Source organism: Eptatretus burgeri, chromosome 8 (assembly GCF_056783735.1).
Source record: "Eptatretus burgeri isolate ZD-2024b chromosome 8, Ebu_testis_v1, whole genome shotgun sequence".
NCBI classification, from domain to species: Eukaryota; Metazoa; Chordata; class Myxini; order Myxiniformes; family Myxinidae; genus Eptatretus; species Eptatretus burgeri.
Genome location: NC_140968.1, coordinates 108,534,083 through 108,554,194, shown reverse-complemented (window position 1 = coordinate 108,554,194; position 20,112 = coordinate 108,534,083). Strand labels below are relative to the sequence as shown.

The 20,112-nt window shown below is 43.8% G+C and overlaps 1 protein-coding gene across 4 annotated transcripts in view; it reads left to right on the top strand.

Moving 5' to 3' along the window:
* The window catches only part of RNF31 (ring finger protein 31), a 155,504-nt gene that overhangs the window by 78,579 nt on the left and 56,813 nt on the right, over positions 1-20,112 (top strand). For 3 of the 4 annotated variants that reach the window (XR_015061278.1, XM_085893481.1, XM_085893482.1), the window contains exon 9: positions 4,386-4,505. Coding sequence is in view for 2 of the 4 variants with exons in the window: in XM_085893481.1 (XP_085749607.1) it covers positions 4,386-4,505 (120 nt within the window). In the remaining 2 variants the exon portion in view is untranslated. Of the gene's footprint in view, positions 1-4,385; positions 4,508-20,112 lie in introns of those variants that run through there. The other variant, XM_085893483.1, reaches the window with a different exon arrangement.

The following is a 20,112-nucleotide window of genomic DNA, read 5'->3' as shown; positions in this document are numbered from 1 at the left end:
AATCGGTTTGAATTACTTTCACAAGAAAATGTAAACACTCTGCTTATAGTAGACATCAGTCTCCAGAGTATCTCAGAGGGCAAAGGCATTTCACTTCCAGAAAAAAGTTAAGAGCAATGCTGCCTTGATTCCTTCTTGTGTAAATGATGATGAGTTGCACAGATATTACACTGAGGAGCAGAAAGAGCTGAAAACTGATTCTACTGTACTTCCAGTGTCCCCATCCCCCCTTTCTTTGCAGTGCCCTAATAACTTACCCACTATTTTTCAACCCCAATAGCAACTATGTCACCCACTTCAGAAAGCGTGCGTGAGCATAACAATAGTATTAAAGAAGAACCCCCAAATTGTCCAATCCGTTGTCGATTATGTTTCATCTGCTTCCATTTTGCACATTATCTGAGGCTCCATGAAACAATTTCTAACCCCTTACCCCCCCCCACCACTCCTCCTGACCTTTAAAAATGTGTGTCTTCCTCCCCCCTCCTCCCCCATCTCCTCCCCCATCTCCTTCCCTCTCCTCCCCAATCCCCTGCCCCCTTCCCCCTCCCCCTTCCCCCTCCCCCTTCCCCCTCCCTCCCCACCCAGTGCAGACCAACACCTACGCACAACAAAGTACCAATGTATCTCAGGAACAAGTTAGTGACAGTTTTTTCCAGATCGTACCTCTGAGATGTCTGAGGAGGAATTGTAAGATATTGAGGAATTGCCAACAACCAATGGCTCACGAATACAAATTCTCAAAATTGCTCCACAGTACCTTGGAGAAAAGATGTATTGATAGTGGGGCAGATAACAGAAATTTTTGAGAGGAATCGTGCAAATGATGATTCAAGAATATCAAATTTGGCACATTTGTTCTCCAGGGGATTCTAATCAAATCTGCCTGATTGGCCATTTGAAAATCCAAGATGGCGGCCATTTTTCAAGATGGCCACCAAGTTAGCTTCCCAAAGTTGACTTTTTGCTTAGAAGTATTTGCAGTTGTCCGATTTGTATGATCTTGGTGTGGATCCCTATGTTTTCAAGCCTGCTGGAGTGGATTTTCCTGTTTTTAAAGCCCCCTGACACACACTTTTTCTCATTTTGCAGCACTTTAATGATTGTCATATGAAGCTAAGGCCTTTCTGCAACCGGGCCCTGGCTAGTAAATGTTCAAAGTTATGCATACCATGCGAATGTTCCTCCAGCTGCTACTGTCCATGTATGCAGCTGCAGAGTGCTGTGCAGGGGAGCCCTGACTGAAAGCACTTGCATCTCCGGTTGCAACCTTTCTTACAGGAACACTTGGTCAGTTCCTGACAGCTGGCTGCAATAGTGGGTAGTGTTGTCCAATATATCTGCCACATCTCTCCTTTCTGTGTCCATCCCCATTCAGCGGGACTGCTCATGTCTGGACTGGAGATGGTTGCCTGGTTGGTTATGCATTGAGTGAGTGAAACAGAGGAATATTCCTTGCCAAGTTCATATACCCATCATCTCCTCTTTTGGCAGGATTGGCCTGGGGGGACTTTAGATCTTCTTTCTTAACCTCCTGACATAGGCAACACTTGGTCCAGACAGTGTTCCATGATTTACCAATAGAACTCGCATCCATGGCCAGTATGACGTTCAGGGTTGAGGGTTTATCCTTTTACTACCCTGTACATGTATAATGGACACTTTGCTGTATGGGATACAACTAAGTTTATGCATCTGCCCTACACCTAGTCCGATCGTTCATCCAGTGTCATAAGTCCTGTGAGATCTGTACACTATCCAGATAACTAAAACCCCGTTATCCTTGGCTCGGCTCTCCCGTGCTGGCACGTCCTGTTGATTCAGGTGCGGCTGCCTAACTGATCCGGGGTTGATTAGGCAATATTTGAGACGCTAGTAAGTTGTTGCAGTATGATGCCAGCAATGATGCCAACATACAATTCCTACTTTGCTGACACTGAATCCCATGCTGAGTTTCACAGCAGTGATGCCACCAATGTGCCTTGGTAGTGTCCGACAATCACTCCTTCAAGAAATTCTAACTTGGCGATCAACTGGAAATGTTGATTAAATGACTGGTAAGTGGCCTGGATTCAATCAGCACATCTGTTTCATCAACTTCGTGCATTTCGAAAATTTGGAGCTAGATGTACTCCATCACACGCAGAGACCTTCTGTGTGCTACCCTCATCTAGTTTAGCCTGCGAGCCAACGTGGTTTACCAGGGTGTGGCCGATGCCGTGCACTAGCAACTTCTTGGAGCCATAGATGAGAGTTGGGCCAGTGATGAGGACCCGTGCCAGTAGTCCATCCAAGGGATGTGGCTGACTGCTGAAACAAAGGTACTACCTCTAACACTACACCCCTACACCCCATGCATAAGTAGCTACTACTACATACATGTTAAGTCATGCAAATGTATGAAAATCATAAACAAATGTGCAAAATCAGAAAAAGTGTGTGTCAGGGGGCTTTAAAAAACAGGAAAATCCACTCCAGCAGGCTTGAAAACATAGGAATCCACACTTAGATCATGGAAATCAGACAACTACAAATACTTCTAAGCAAAAAGTCAACTTCGGGAGGCTAACTTGGTGGCCATCTTGAAAAATGGCCGCCATCTTGGATTTTAAAATGGCCAATCGGGCAGATTTGATCAGAAAGCCCTGCAGAACAGAAATGCCTAATTTGATGCCTTGTATCATAATTTGCACGATTTTTCTACTATCTACTACACTATGATATAAAAGATCTCTTTGCTGACCTGCATGGGTTCATTGATATGATGAGGAACATTGTTCGCTGGCATGGTGACCATTACTTTGCTGAACCTCAATGTAGTCGACTCAAAAAGTACATTGTTAGTTGTTGGTAGTGCGAGCCAGTCACAAAAACTTCAAGTGGTTAATCTTGTGATTCAGAAAGACCTCGATGTAGTCTTTCTGCAGGAAACTCACACTGCTCCAACGTTTCGTGCCGAATGGAACCAAATTACGAGGAGAACAGGTTATTTTAGAGATTTCAAATTCTCACTCTGTTGCGTTTCTGTTAAACCCCCATTTCTGCCCTTCGCAACTTTGATCAAAATATAATTCTGGGTCAAAATATAATTCTTCAAATAGCACAGACTAATCAGCCTTTGATGATGGATTAGGACCTTACGTGAGGAAATTTGATCTGCAAAGGTGCATCATAAGGTGGGGTGTTTTTAACAACATTCTGCAACCGAATCAGGACCGGAATGATGCAGAACCCCATCCTGGACCTGTCAAACTGTTAGATGTTCCAGTAAGGGACTTTGGGCTCCATGATCTCCTACTATCATTTGCAAAATCCTACTATCCATCAATTTACATGGTGTAAGGTTCCTAATAATCAGATTTCCCAAGCTAGGTTCGATCGGTTCAATGTAAATTCACTTTTCACCAATCTCTCCACTACCACAGGAATTTCTCCTGGTTTCTCTGACCACCAGCCTGATTACTATGATCCACCATTTACAGGTGGTTCCAAATTGTCACTCGTATTGCAAACAAAATGTCACCGTTTTGGATAACCCACCCACTAAGGGTGCCTTGAGAAGTGTGTGATCTTGCTTGCTTAATTGTAAGTCCCAGTTTACATATCAACGATTATGGCGGACAACAAAAAGGCCCAAATTAGAGGGTTTGGTCAACAGTATTGCTTCTGAACCACGCAAGAGGAACATACAATCAAGGTTCAGTTCGAAAAATAAATCTTGCAGATTCAAACAAATTTAAAAACCCACTCTGCCCCCCAACAAAAACTGAGACTGTGGGAGAAGAATGTTTCCTTAACAATATAATTGACAATCAAATCCAAGGAGCGCGAACAATATTGCACTTTCCGCACCTCAACCTTCCGGATGCACCAACGCATTTTCTTATTATTTTAAATCTAAGTTTTTCTTACCTCACATTACTGCCCTGAAACACCCCAACAACTCTGTCATCACTCACCCTGAAAGAATTACGAAAGAAGCTGAACTCTTTTTTTGCTTTTTTTAAAATTATTTTTCCCAAGCTTTATCAAGCAGCATAAATTGGTCTCACCTGTTTCTTGCCTATATTTTGAGGTGCATTGGGAGACCAACTAATAAACTGTTTCCAAAGTAACTGTTTCAAAAATAATATACTACTGAACAAAAATAATAATTCAATCTGAACAAAATACTTTTGTTTCATGTGTTTGGTAATTTTAAAATTAAAATGTGTGCTTGCTTACTTGCAGGCATCATCGACTCGCTCAAGTGAGATAGCCACCAGCTCACAACAAACACTTTTCTCTGAAAGATTTATCTTTTTGTACACAAAGTGTGTGTTAAGTTTCAACTTCACTGATCCTTTTCAAACTCTGTATTAGCATTCTATTTCTCTGTCTGCAAGGCATGTCATGCTGTTCGGGGTGTGAACTGCCAAGGAAAGGGATTGCATGCTCATCACCCACGGACCTGCCTTTATTTTCTGCGTGATTGGGATGTAGAGCAGCTGCAGAGGTTACTCAAGGTATGCACAAAACCATACAGTGAAGGTCAAAGCTTATGTGTTTTTTTTTTGGGGGGGGGGTTGTTTGTTTGTTTTACACTGCGAATGCTAAATACTTATATATCAGTCATTAATGTGTGCTGCAATTAATTATAAAAACAATGCTCAAGAAATTCGCCATTGCCAGAATTGGTTAATAATGTATTTTATGTGTGACCTTCAGCTGACATATACAGATTTATACATAATGAAAATGTCTCAATATCTTCACTGTAGTTCTATTTAAGTTTCACAATAAATGCAGAACACGTTGGGAGCTTTCTGTTGCTAGTTCAGACTTCCATTCAAGATAGATTATTCCATTACCACCCATCGCTTCGCTGATAAACACCATCTGGAGACAAACACCTCCTGGACACGTCCAGAGACAAACACCGCCCGGACACGTCCGGAGACAAACAAACACCGCCCGGACACGTCCGGAGACAAACAAACACCGCCCAGAGACAAACGAACACCGCCCGGCCACGTCCAGAGACAAACGAACACCGTCCGGAGACAAATGAACACCGCCCGGACACATCCGGAGACAAACGAACACCACCCGAACACGTCCAGAGACAAACGAACACCGCCCGGACATAATCGTCACCCCGACACACCCAGATACAGAGAGAGAGGGCATTTTGATAATCTTTGTGAAACTCACAAAGACAAACTATATAACCTTTGTGAAGCACACCCGATTCAAATAAAATAACCAACTGCTTTAGCAACAACCACGAGGCCAAATAAAAAGTTGATCGCTCATACACTGCTGATGTTAAAAGTTCAAACCTCCACCACCCATCATCGTCATAAGATACGGGATGAAACTTTGCCACCACGGCGCTCGTAACCAAGCATGCACACACACCCACAGAGAGTCCCTTTACATATCCAAATCTACCCATGTGTACTACCTTGGAGCAACTGCCAACTGTCCATCCCGATCAGGACAATAACTGTACCACTATTGACTGTAGGGTGCTCGGCAAGTGGCTTACGCACTCAAGCAATGGTTGATAAGGAATGGCTGGCTTGGCAAGTGATAGCAAGCTAATCGGTGATGGCACATACCCGCAAAAACTAAACATCGGCGATTTATAAGCATTTTCAAATTCCACTCCAGATTTCGAGTTATTTAGTCCACTTGACCTGATCCTACAAACTCAAATTATATACTTGAATTAGTCCGTGAGAGTAGATCGTGAAAAATTGCATCATATAATGCATTAAATCGCTCCAAGTTCCTAATTAGAAAACTATAGCACTTAAAAAGGCGGTGTATGCAGCAATTTGTGGGTATGTATATGAGGCATTCGATGATACGAGTGAGGAGAGTGGAGAAAATCATTTTGATTGCTTCATCGTTAATAAACCATTGTGGCCTGTTCCAACTCAAGGTATTGTTATACAGGCCGAACAAAATGATGAATTAAGACCCCAATGAGGAAACTGAGGATGCTCCTTAAGACCCCATCGAGAGTGAGGTGGCCGAGGATGCGCCTGATAAAATATGTAATTAAATAAGGCCGTTAATTCTCTTCAAAAGGGGTGTTTTAATTAGCCCAAAGACACAATTTTCACTCTTGCACTTCTTTGGAGTTCCCTGAATATGCATGCAAAGTTTCAGGCTGATAGGTTTCATGGTTTTTGAGTTATGGAGACACACACACACTCACATTTCTTGTTATATATATATATATATATATATATATATATATATTTATATATATATATATATATATATATATATATATATATATATATATATATATATATATATATATATATATATATATATATGTCCGTGCGCTTGCACATACTGTATGTGTGTATGTGCATGTGCATGTGCATGTGCATGTGCATGTGCGTGCAAGATGTTGTTGGCTGCTATTTCCACACGTGGGTGGGTTTCAGGAGATGGAACGAGTACCTACTAGGTGTCAAAGTATCGCAGGTGTCACGCACGCACACACACACACGCACACACACACATACACACACACACACACACACACACACACACACACACACACACGCACATGCACACACAGTGACTTATCTATGGACAACCATTATTCAAGCATAGATGGAGGGATGGTTTCACATGATAATTTATTGTGACCATCTGTACCTTGTTTACATACTTTTTGGAGAAACATCCCTCCACCCTTTTGCATTTTTAGCTCCTGTTGGACTTAGGCCGAAACGGGGGCTTATTGATTTGGTCTCGATTTCCATTTACCCCATTATCCAAATCGTTGATGTAAATAATGTACAGTAATGGTCCGAGTACTGATCCCTGAGGGACCCCACTACTTACATCCTCCCAGCAAGACATCCTCCCACTAACAGCCACTTTTTTCTTCCTATCACGAAGCCAGTTTGCAATCCAATTAGCTACCTGACCAGCCACTCCACAAGCCCTCACTTTGGCTAACAACCTCCGAAGTGGTACCTTATCAAATGCCTTCTTACACTCTAGATATACCATGTCCACTGCCTTTCCATCATCCACCCAATCAGACACTGCTTCATAGCACTCCAAAATATTTGTTAAACAGGAACTACCTTTGGTAAACCCATGCTGACAACCTTTCATTACTTTATTTTTGTTTAAATGGTTCCTCATCTGGTCCTTAATTAATGTCTCCAACACCTTCCCCATAACTGAAGTCAAACTAACAGGTCTATAGTTTCCCAATTCTTCTCTGGATCCTTTCTTAAATAATGGAATGGACCGATTTTATTCATACTTGGCACAAAGACAACAAATGATGGTGTACGTAATTATGCACATCATTTTGTTTTGTGATTTCAAAGACGGCTGACTGGCGGCCATTTTAGTTGTAAAAGTACCCAGTGTCAAACACGTCCTCAACCATTTCTCAGACACGCATGGTCCGATTTTGTTCATATCTGACACAAGCACAGTACGTGATGGCAAACACATGAACCTCACTTTATTTTGTGATCTTATCAAAGATGGCTGACTTGTAGACTGGCGGCCATTTTAGTTGTACATAAATATGGCCGAGCCCTTTAACTCCGTACACAAAAATTGCTAAAACAACAGCTCGCACAGCTGCCAGACATTCACATTGCATGTGAAAGTCAGACACATCATTTGGCGTACAACAGGGTGCATATGCAAAGTCAGCCAGTCATGCCTTCAAAGAGTCAGACTCTTCCGTTGAAGCTGGTGTATGAAGAACTATTTGGCCATAAAAGAGCTCAAACTTAGTAAACCCTTCTTCCTGTCCAGGCTGGAGTTCCTCAAGGCAGGGTTCTGGGCCCTGTTCTTTTTCTGGTTTTCATCAACGATCTCTCCGACTCTCTGAAAAATCCTCTTTATCTCTTTTCTGATGACTCTACCCTCTGCCGTACCATCTGTCATCCCTCAGACCGGCAAGCAGCAGCTTCTTCACTCACTGCAGATTGGGATAAAATCACAAACTGGTCCAACACGTGAAACATGTCTTTCAATCTGGACAAATCTCACACTCTCATGATGTCTCTGAAAGGATCGTTTGGAACCCCCCCCCCCACCCACCCCCATCCACTTTCTCAACAATCCTCTGGAAGAAGTCCTTTCTTTCAAGCTTCTGGGTCTCGCAATCTGCCATGATCTTTCCTGGGAAAGCCCCATTTCCAACCTGGCCTCCAAAGGCAATTGCCGACTGGGAATCCTCCGTCGTGCAAAGTCCTTCCTCGGCCCACCTGAGCTCCTGACCAAATACAAAGCTTTCGTCCACAGCCTGATGGAGTACTGCTTTCTCCTCTGGGCTAGTGCTCCTGCCTCCCACCTTTCTCGGCTTCACGCTGTGGAAATCAAGGTATTTTGGATCATTGGCATCTCACGATGAGGCTGAGGTTTTGGGCCTCTCACGCTCACCGCAGGAAGGTCGGTGGTCTTTCTGTCTTCTACCGTCTCCTCTCTGGTCTCCCCCCCCCCTGCTGTGTCTGTGATTTGTCCCCACCATATTTCCACAGGGCGCTCAAAGTCCACCAACAACCTCCTTCTGGTAAAACTACCAAAATCACGAATCACTGCTCACCTTCACTGTTTCATTCCTCTTTTTTTCGCACCTTTGGAATAAACTCCCACACTCTCTTCAATCCCATTCTTCCCTCCAGGTCTTCAAAATAGCTACTCACCACCACGTCTTATCGTCCCCCATCCGAAACCTCAATCTTTTCTTCCCCTGTTAATCCACCACAAACCCACCTCCTTCAAATTGCCTGCTTTCCTTCCTGAAAGTCCCTGAAATGTCCATCTTGTATATTCTGTTTTCCCCACCCCATCCCTGTCCCTTCCACAGATCTCCCAATGTCCCTGTTCCCCACTGTTTTGTCCTTTCCACTTCAACCCCTCTTGTCTCCTGCCCCCTCTTGCTGTGCGTTGTGTGTTAGCTCTCATACGAGCCTCAACAAGGGATACAAAACAAAACAAAACACTTGCTCTCTTTTGATGTTGAATTTGGCAATATGAAAACCATAACCATGAGTGAAGACAAACGCCACTGAAGAACCTCAGACATTGACCATGTGCTCGGTCGCATCGATTTTTGTCTCGTGGTAGCATTTCAGCTTGAAAAGATTGATGTTAAGAGCTTGTTGCATGTGTTGTCTTCAATACATTCATCGATTTGAGGCTATGTAACGATGTAACCTGATCAGATCCAAAATGAAAGGAAGTCCATGCCGTTGACCAAGCATAGCAAAGTGCCAAGCATAAATTAAATATCCTGCAAATCATTGACTCGATCTGATCCCTGTGGTGAATCAAGCAATTCTCCAGATATGCCATGTGATTTTAGCTTATAGATGAGTCCCTTTTGCCACACTTTGTCAAAAGTCTTCGAGATGTCGAGAGCAACAACCCTGGCTTCTCCACGATGATCCAAAGCCCTATTCACGTGTTCAGTGACTCAGGACAGAACATTACCATGAGACCTTGAATGTCCAAAGCCATACTGGACATCAATTAGGAGGTTGTGGGTTTCCAGATGAGTCATGAGTTGCCGTTTGATCAGAGATTCATACCCTTTGATTATAATGGGTATAAGGCTAATATGCCGATAGTTGGAATTATCAGATTTCTCGCCGGAGCCTTTCAAAGACAGGGACTACAGAAGCCTGCTTCCAGCTATGTGGAAACACAAACCTTGACAAACACAAGTGATACAATTTTGAAAGAACAGAAGACAGTTCAGGTGAACACATCTTCAAAGCAATTGCAGGGATTCGATCTGATCCAGTAGATTTTGAAATGTCAAGCCCTTAAATAATCTCAGCAACTTTCCTGGGTGTGATGATGATGGTGGAAAGCCTGGTATTGAGAGGGAAGGACTTCAGAGCCATTGCAGAGGGCAGGAATCGGTGATGGATTTCAGTCAAGAATGCAGTGAGGAATTCTCCAAAAATCTCTGGAACCTAGCCATTTATTAACTCTGCCACCAAAGGTGAAGGAGGTTATGTTTTCACCCTTTTCTGTCTGTTTCTTTGTTTGTTTGTGTGCAGGATATCTCAAAAAGTTGTGGACGGATCCGGATGAAATTTTGTGGACAGGTTGGGTGTGTGACAAGAACAAACTGATTAGATTTTGCTGAAGATCCGGATCCGGATCCGACGACTAGAATTTTTTCAGTGTTTCTTCACCATTGAGAGAAGGGGACAAAAATGATATATAGCACGATTTCTCAAAAAGTTGTGGACGGATTCAGACGAAACTTGGACATGTTGGGTGTGTGGCACGGACAAATTTATTCAATTTTGGTGAAGATCCGAATCTGGATCTGGATATGAGAATTATTTAATCTTTAATGTGATTCTTCACCATTGAGAGATACGGCCAAAATCGATATGTTGCATGATATTTCAAAAATGTATTGGGCCAAATATGTTCTTGTGGATCAGGCATTGTGTGGCGGAGGGATGCACTCCACCGAGTGCCCTTCTAGTTTGAAATAAAATCTCAAACAAATTCTGCATACTGCCGCTTAGCATTCTCTAATACTCGTTTACAGTGGTTGCTTGCAAGGTGAAACAAGTGATGTGCCTCACATGAGTCAACACGATGATACTGATTGAAAAAGTGATTGCGATGGGTGATGGTAGTGAAACATAGCTGCGAGTGTGGTTTCACTTGGTAGGTCCACGAAGAGATAAAGAGGTCCATACCAACATGGATCCACTCAGTAACTTCCTTGGCAGCTTCAGATGGGTTGTGGTAAAGGACTTAGTTCCAGTGATCATCGGCAAGAAAAGAACGCAAGGTGTCCCAGTGAGCCTTGCTATATTGGAAGACAGTTCGATGGACAGAATGAACAACAGTTGATGGTGAGGAGTGAGAAACCTGAATTTTGATGTTAACATGATCAGTTTCTCAGAGGGGTGTATAATTTTTGCAGTACAATCCCCAGGATTTTAGCACAAAAATAGATCACAAAAAGAACTGTTTTTTTTTGTATACCTTGTCGAGGCTCGTATGAGATCTAACACACAATGGACATCAAGGGGGGCATGAGACAAGAGGGGCGGGAGTGGGATGGACAAAACAGTGTGGAACAGAGACATTAGGAGATCTGTGGAAGAGTGAAGGATGGGGTGGGATACACAGGGAAAACAAGATGGACATTACAGGGACTTTCAGGAAGGAAAGCAGGGAATTTGATGGAGGTGGGTTTGGGGTGGATTAACGGGGGTAGAAATGATGATTTGGATGGGGGACGATAAGAGGTGGTGGAGAACAGCTGTTTTGAAGGCCTGGAGGGAAGAATGGGATTGAACAGAGTGAGGGAGTTTATTCCAAAGCCGGGAAAAGAGAGGAATGAAAGAGTGAAGGTGAGCAGTGATTCATGATTTTGGTAGTTTTACCAGAAGGGGGTTGTTGGCGGACCTCGAGCGCCCTGTGGAAATATGGTGGGGACAAATCGCAGACACAGCAGGGGGGCGATACCAGAGTAGATGGTAGAAGACAGAAAGACGACCAACCTGCCTGCGGTGAGAGAGTGAGAGGCCCAAAAACTCAGCCTCATCATGGGAGATGCCAATGATCTGAAATGCCTTGGTTTCCATAGCGTGAAGCAGAGAAAGGTTGGAAGCAGGTGCACCAGCCCAGAGGGGAGAGCAGGACTCCATCAGGCTGCGGACGAAAGCTTTGTATGTGGTCAAGAGCTCAGGTGGGCCGAGGAAGGACTTTGCACGATGGAGGATTCCCAGTTGGCAACTGGCTTTGGAGGCCAGGTTGGAAATGTGGCTTTCCCAGGAAAGATCATGGCAGATCGTGAGACTCAGAAGCTTGAAAGAAAGGACTTCTTCCAGTGGATTGTTGCGAAAGCAGATGGGGGTGGGGTTCAAACGGTCCTTTTGGAGAGACATAGTGAGAGTGTGAGATTTGTTCGGATTGAAAGACATGTTCCACATGTTGGACCAGTTTGTGATGTTACCTAGATCTGCAGTGAGCGAAGAAGCTGCTGCTTTCCGGTCTGAGGGATTATCAGTAACTTGTTATCAGTAACCGGTCTGTTCTGTTATCAGTAATCAGATTATCAGTAACCGGTCCGTTATCAGTATCTTGATCAGGAATCGGAGTCGGAGCTGAAATGATCTGATTAAGGTCATGTGACATGACTAAGTTAAACGCACTGACACCAGGAGCATCTGTGCTGTGAGCATGAACTAACCATTTGTTGTGATGAACATGAAAGTCTTCAAAGACCATAATATCAGCAGTTGGATGTCGAGACAGTGCCATATCAATACTATCAGTGATAGTATTGAAAATAGCACAATTGGGCGATGATGGAGAGCAATACAAAAAATCTAGGTAGCCAGTGGAATGCAAACATGCTCGGCGGAAACACATAAACTCTTTTGTTGTATATTCAAGGGAGACTTCACATCCAAGTGGTAGAGAGGCCTTTGCCTAAATACACAGACCATGAGAAGGTGGGAAATCAAACCGATGGAGGATGGTAGCCAGGCACTGCAAAAGATTCAAACAACACCTCAGTGTGGAGACGAGTTTCATAAAGAGCAAGTAGATCTGGAGAGTTCATTTTCAAGGATTGTATGGTGGAGAAATTGTCATGAACCCCCCTGATATTAGCATAGCAGATACTTACCGGCGTAGACTTTAGGTACCCTTGGTGGCAGGACTCGAAATGCAGGTTGAGACCTGGTTTCATTGGATTGAATAGTCATCGTGTTATAATATATAGATGAAGAAGGAGGAGTAAAAAAAAAGGACCATTAGTTCACCAATCTACATGCCACATACAAGTCCATAATGAGAGACATCAGCAGCCCAAATGAACCCCAAGCCCTTAGCCAAAGCAGAAGCACCCTGATGGCCTCGGAAAAGCAACCGGAAGTATATTCAAGGGCCATCTTCCATGCCATGTCCATGGCAGTCCAGCTACACCAGCATTTTACACCTGTTGACAGATCAGCCTCTCATTGCATGTCCATCACGTTTGGGATCCTGTACGCCATGACCGGCAGCATGTTTTTAACCTGTACTCTTCAGAGTGATCAGGCTTAGGTTGTCAAACACAGGGCTCAATGTACATGAACATAACGATAAACTAAAGCTCCTCGAAACAGAACAACCAGACTCTTGCACTGAAACAAGACAAATATAGGAAGTTTGTCTCTTCACAGCACAAAAAGGGCTGAGAGAGGTTTACTAGTCCCCTTCAAGACAACAAATAGTGCCTCTACCCCCCATTTTGGTAGAATGCCGACCAAGGCTAATGAGCTCAACACACCTGGGTTTGAGATCAGAGCTGTCCCTCTCCGAGGCAGATTGCCGATCAAGGCTTATGAGTACCACCTACCCGGGTTTGAGATCAGTTGTCCCTCTCTCAGGCAGATAGCCATTCAAAGCTAACAAGCTCCACCCACCTAGAGCACCTTTATTTTAATGCACCGGGAACTCACCTACACCCTCTACCTTTAGTCAAAACAGGGTCAGCACGAGAAGCCAGGCAGTATGATTTGTTTTGGAGAGGCTCTTGTGTTATATTTGTGACATTTCGGAGGAGATGGAGATGCTCAATCAACCAACCAAACCATAACACATTCCCCAACCCATTGTGACCACTATATTTGCGATATTTAGATTGCGTACCACCAAGCCATGATTCATATAATAATTCAAATACATATTCTGTATGAACATATTGTTACTTTCTTGGGAAGGAGTTCTATAGTTGGTTTCAGACTGTATACACCAGACAGATCGTGTTGGTTCCTAAGACTTTTTAACCCTGTGTTAAGTATATGATAGGTTTAAGTGTTTGGCATACGGCTGGCAAGAGAGAGATGGGCCTCGTCTGTTTCGATGTTGAGTGTTTAAGGATTTCTTTTGTCCATGTGTCTGCTTGTGTCAAACTATGTGAGGCTTGGATGAGTGTTAGGAATGATCGGGGTGGAGGAGAGGAGGTGTTACAAGATATTTCCTCCCACCAACAAAAGGAAGAAGGCTCACACCCCCAGCTGTCCATAAATAGATGCGAGACAGACCTTGGACTGTTCCCAGACCATCATTGGTGGGACATCTATGTCAGTGATTTGTCCACTGTTCCTAGGGCAAGAAAAATGCCAAGTTTTTTTTGGTTGTTTGTTTTTGTTTCATATAAATAGTTGAGGCTTGTGGAAGAGTGAGTATACTGAATGGCTCAGGATGCAACAGGACAAAAGCAAGAGCAGACAGAAAGGGGAAACACCAACAGCAGAGCTGAAGGTCAACACAGAGGGAGGCAGACAAACAATAGGTGTCGGGAGGAAGGGGGGGGTGCAGGAGAGAGGATGCATGGGGTGAACAAGATGGATACAGAAGGAAACTCCAAGGAGGGAAAACTGAAAATTTGGAAGGAAGAATGATTGGGGTAAGTGGAAAGGAGTTCTTGTTGTCAGTGGATAGGAGTTCAGGTGCTCAAAGAAAGGACTTTGTATGACGGAGGATGCCCAATCAGTGGCTGGCTTTGGCGGCCAACTTCGAAATGTTGTTTACCCAAGAAAGATCATGGCTGAGATTGAGACCCAGGAGTTTGAATGAATTGACTTCTTCAAGAGAAATGGAAAGAAAGTAGATTGAAGGGTTTGCCGGATGGTCATTTTGGAGAGAGATCGTGAGAGTGTCAAATGTTTCAGGATTGAATGACATTTTCTAAGTGTTTGACCAGCTTCCTTTGTCTTGTGTTAAGAATCATGTTTAATAATTGTGTTTTTGTGTCTGCGATTGCATTCCATCCACCACATCTGCCAATTAAATTATTGATTTCATGAAGGGTGTGTGTGTGTGTGTGTGTGTGTGTGTGTGTGTGTGTGTGTGTGTGTGTGTGTGTGTGTGTGTGTGTGTGTGTGTGTGTGTGTGTGTGTGTGTGTGTGTGTGTGTGTGTGTGTGTGTGTGTGTGTGTGTGTGTGTGTGTGTGTGTCCTCCATAACTCCAAAACCATGAAACCTAGCAGCCTGAAACTGCTTGTATACTAAGTGAACTCCAAGGAAGTGCATGAGTGAAAATTGGGTGTTTGGGGTAATTAAAACACCCTTTTGAAGATATATAATTAACGGCCTTATTGAATTATCTTTTATCAAGGCATCATCCTTGGTCAGTCCTCTGTCAGCTCGCTGCTGGAGTCTAAAATCACCATTTTGTTCGGCCTATTCAAACATGCCTTGCTTTTGAAGCATAATCTGCTCTCACGGACTAAATAAGTGTCTAAATCTGGAGTGAAATCTGAAAATTTTAACAAATTAGCAATTTTTATAACCAAGTGTATTTATTTAAGCAAAGCGTTAAGCTTAATTTTTTTTCGACTGTTCGGATGATGATATTTGGTGAAGAAAAGACTAAAGAATGTGCAGAAAGTATAACTTCATTGGGTACAACGCCGTGCTCTCTAACCTGCTTTTACAATCCGTGATGATATAGTCCACATGGGACCTTTTTGTTCGGCAATTACATACACAGTTCGCTTTTTCACGTTTTGTGCGATCTGCTTTCATGACAAAACATTAATATAAATACACTAATACTTTCTGCAATGTTTTACTCGTCAGCAGTGGCTGAAAATGCAATAATTGTGCAAAAAGATTGTCATACTCGAGGAAACCAGCTGCGAGTATCGAATGATCCAACGACTGATACCAATTGGGAAATGAAGCAATTGATCAGACAACTTGGTATAGCGGGGAAAAAGACAAGAATGGGATGAGGTTCTCGCAGCACCAGATACCCAGTTGAAGTCTGATTCCTTTTTTCAAATCACTTCAAGAGGCTGTTGATAAATATTTTCCACAAAAATCGGCCAAATTGCATCTAGCCGATAAATCCTGGATGACGGCAAGAGTTGAAGCTAACATCAAGCATCACCAGGAAGCATGTGCAAGTGGCTCAATGACCTAATGGTGATACTATAAGAACTTGGCTGCAAAGAAGATTGCTCAGGCTCAGGCGAACTTCTATGAGAACTCACTGGGTGATCTCAGGACATCTGATCCTTTGAGGTGGCATCGTTGCATCCAGATACTTGCCCACAGGCTGCGGATACCTTCTCCCATCACTGTGCCAACAATTCCTGAAGGTACTGATGAACAAATAGCGAATGCAAATCAACCACTAATTTTCTTCAATATCACAAAGCCGACCCCGCCTACTTGTTCATTAACTACCTGCTGAAAAACCATCTCAAGTTGAAGTGTGGGCGATGTACCGTGAATTGAACAAGATTAATGCAAGGAAAGCCATTGGCTCTGATGACATTCCAAACAGTCTTTTAAAGGATTTTGCATGTGAACTCAGTATTCCCATCACTGATATATTCAATTCATCAATGAGAGAGGGTAAACTTCCACAAATCTGGGAAGACGCTGATGTGGTTCCTGTACCGAAGGAAAAGCCGGCTGTTCTCAAAAAAATTGAGATCAGTATCCCCAACTTCCCAGTGTGCGAAGGTTTGTGAGGGATTTGTTGCCATATGGATGCAGGAAAATATGACACCCAATATTGATAGACATCAGAAGGAGTCTTAAAGGGCTCTGATAAAACTGACACCATTGGGAATGTCATTGTTACAGCCTTCTCCAAAGCTTTTGATTCCATCGTTCATACCATTGTCATCACAAAACTCATCAAGTGAGGAGTCAGAAGAGAGATTATCCCATGAATAGCGGATCTTTTTTCAACAAAACGGCGACAGAGTGTGAAATAACCAAGGCACTCTATCTAATCTAACTGGAAGTCAATGAGCTGTGGAGTACCACAGGGAACAAAGATTGGTCCTCTGGCATCCCTTGTCATGATCATTGATGCAATGGATTCATCAGAGTTGCAGCAATGGAAGTATGTGAACAATCTGAGTATCAGAGAGGTGAGATCTTCGAGAGCCCCCTCTACAATACAAAACGTCGTTACCGAACTCAGTGAATGGGCTAATGAGAGCCATCTTCACCTAAATGCAGCTAAATGCAAACAGTTGCAAATTTGCTTCAAACCTGCACTGCCGGAACCACCTGCCTTCAACCTTGGAACTAATACCCTTGATGTTGTTGAGCAAACTAAACTTCTAGGAGTATGGATCCAAGATGACCTAAAACGGGACAAGCAAGTAAAGGAAATGATGACCAAGAGCAAGAAGAGAGTGTGTTTTCTGGGTTGACTGAAAAGGTTCTAGATCCCACCACTCGATCTTGTCAACATCTACAAGTCATACGTCCGGTCATCACTCGAATATGCTGCACTGGTATGGCATCCTGGATGAACAAAAGGGCAAACTTAAGACTTGGAGAAAATCCAAAAAAGAGCAGTGAGGATTGTTGTCAGTAACCAGTTTGAGTCCTATTCGGATGCCCTGATAGCGACTGGGATTGAACCACTTGAGAAAAGAAGAATAAACCCATGTTCCAAGTTTGTATCCTCTTGCGTGTGATTTCATGGGTACAGTAACTGGTTCCTGAAAAACGATGCCACTCATACAATGCAAATTCGTAGTACTCACAAGTACAAAATCGACCAGTGTTGAACAGGAAGATTTCAAAATAGCACGATCCCATTTCTTGTAAAGTGTCTTAATGAAGAAGGGGGTAATAGGATCGATTCGGTGAAATAGGTTTAATATTGGGTGGCCCAGTGGAATTAGTTTTTTGTCGATACTTTTCACCTACATGACTTTTGTATACTATTTATCGATGAATTTTAACTTGCTTTCTTCTTGTATCTTGTATTAATTTGATATTATTCCTTGGATAAGATTTGAACTAATGATTTTGAGTTAACGCGCACGAAAGTGTGAGTTTTTATTGAAATTGTATTCACCTTCCTTTGCTTTGGTTTATAATAATAGACCTTTTTGTGTGGACAATTTTTATGTTCTTTTTGGGGGTTTTTTTGGTGATTGTTTAATCAGATGTTTTACATTGATATGAATTGTTGAATGTGTAATACATTTGTAAATTGTCATACAATTCAACGGGAGCTGCAAAGTGATGATAAAACTGTACTGAACTGAACAGGTACGTAGACAGCACACACTGAGGTCGGACGTGGTAGTGTTTGTGCGTGCCTGCATGTGAGCTAGTTGGTGGAACGCGTACGGGTTGGGGCGTGCATGCAGGCAGGCCTTTGCAAGGTAGACAGCATGGGTTTTAATTTTTAAATGCTCCCATCTGGTTTTACATTTAACGGCAGTTAAAATGAAAACGTTCCTGTTTGAGTGTGTTTTATCACCCCGGTAATGTCCACTGCCTCCCCCTCCCCTCGCACTGCCTTCCCCTCCCTCCCCTCATGCTGCCTTTCCCTCCCCTGCCCTCCCTTCCCTTCCCCTTGTACTGCCTTTCCTTCTCGTACTGCCTTCCCTTCCCCTCGTGCTGCCTTCCTTTCCCCTCACGCTGCTTTCCTTTTTTCTCACGCTGCCTCCCCTTCCCCTCGTGCTGCCATCCCTCACACTATCCTCCTCCCACCCCCCCCTCCACCATACAACTATCTGGTGGTCAAAGAGTGTGTAAATTGGACAAATGAAAGCTTTTCTTTCTTTCTTTTTTTTTTAGTAGGTGGAACTGTTGCTCGGATCAATTCAGTTTTTATGAAGCAATGAATCGGCACATCATGGCAGGATAGCCCAGAAGTACGCTGCTCGCTCTAAGCTGTTTTACCTGGGTGTGAATCCCGAGCCAGATATAAACTGTTATACTGGTGTTTCAGAGGCAGGGTTATTCGTCAGTGTGTGTGCCATCTCTCAGATGGACGTTAAACTGAGTGTCATATCTGCTGGAATCCCTCCCCCTCTCCTCTCCCCCTCCACACTCTCCCCTCTCCCACCTCTCCCCTCTCCCACCTCTCCCCTCTCCCACCTCTCCTCTCTCACCCCTCTCCCTCTCTCTCATATATATATATACATTTATATATATATATATATATATATATATATATATATATATACATATACATATATACATATTGTTGTGGGCCGGGGGTCGGTGGTGAGAACGACCGCTAGGTGGGGAAGTTTACGCCGTCTCCCACCAGACTCCTCGGAATTTATAGGCTGTCGCTCGGACAACTCCGCGAGCCGGCGAGTCGATTAAGCGACCATGAAACGCCAATATCTCGACCGCGTGGCATAGAGTTAATTGTCTAGATCCAATATACCTAAATCACCACGCAGTCTTGGCTACCGGGGATTCACGCCCTCGGAACATCTGGCCAAACCAGATCACTCAACCAGCTACGGCAGAGTATCATCTTCCACCGACCAACTCCTGCTCGGATGCAGTCGAGCGGGCCTGCCCAGGACGTTCCGGCTACGATGTACCGATTACCGGGGATGAAACCCCGTCTAAACTCAGATACGAACGATGCTGGACCAATACAAGAAGGGAGAGAAACGGACTGGGAACATTTCTAATAAATTTATTAACAGTAAATAAAAGACAAGAGAAGCGAGATTTAAAGCGAATATTCAATTCAAGTATTTACAATGGGCAAAAACACTTATTCAGTTCTACTTAAAGACGGGCCCACATGCAGACACACACACACACACACACACACAAAAGAAAAGAAACCCCGGAGTTCTTTATTGGACCCTCCAGCCGATGAGAGAGAGAGAGAGAGAGAGACCAGCTAGGGGTCAGAGTTCGGTGAGGACCTGACCGTCGGAGGGAGGGCGTACTCCACGATGCGGCACCTGACAAAGGTCGTTTGTCCGATCCCCAGTTGCACGTGGGGGACTCGCGGCCCGTGGTGGAGTTCGGGTGGCAAATAATCGGGGTCCACGGAGGGGGGTCAGGGTCACTCTGTCCTTCCTTGTAGAGGGCCAGCAGGTGCACGTTCGCCGCCTCGATGGCCCTCTGCTCAGCCTTCATGACAGCAAAAACCCCTTCGTAACAGCAACGTTGACCTCCTGTGACAACTCTTCGTAATCGCCCCTCGTAACCACCCCTTCGTAACAGCAAAAACCCTTCAGAACCTCTTAGAACTCTCACGCAACCCACCAACAATGCCTCAGAGAGTGCTCTGGAATTTATAGACCTCCCTCAGTGGGGTGGGGCCTTGGTCAGCACACCTCGCTGTTCG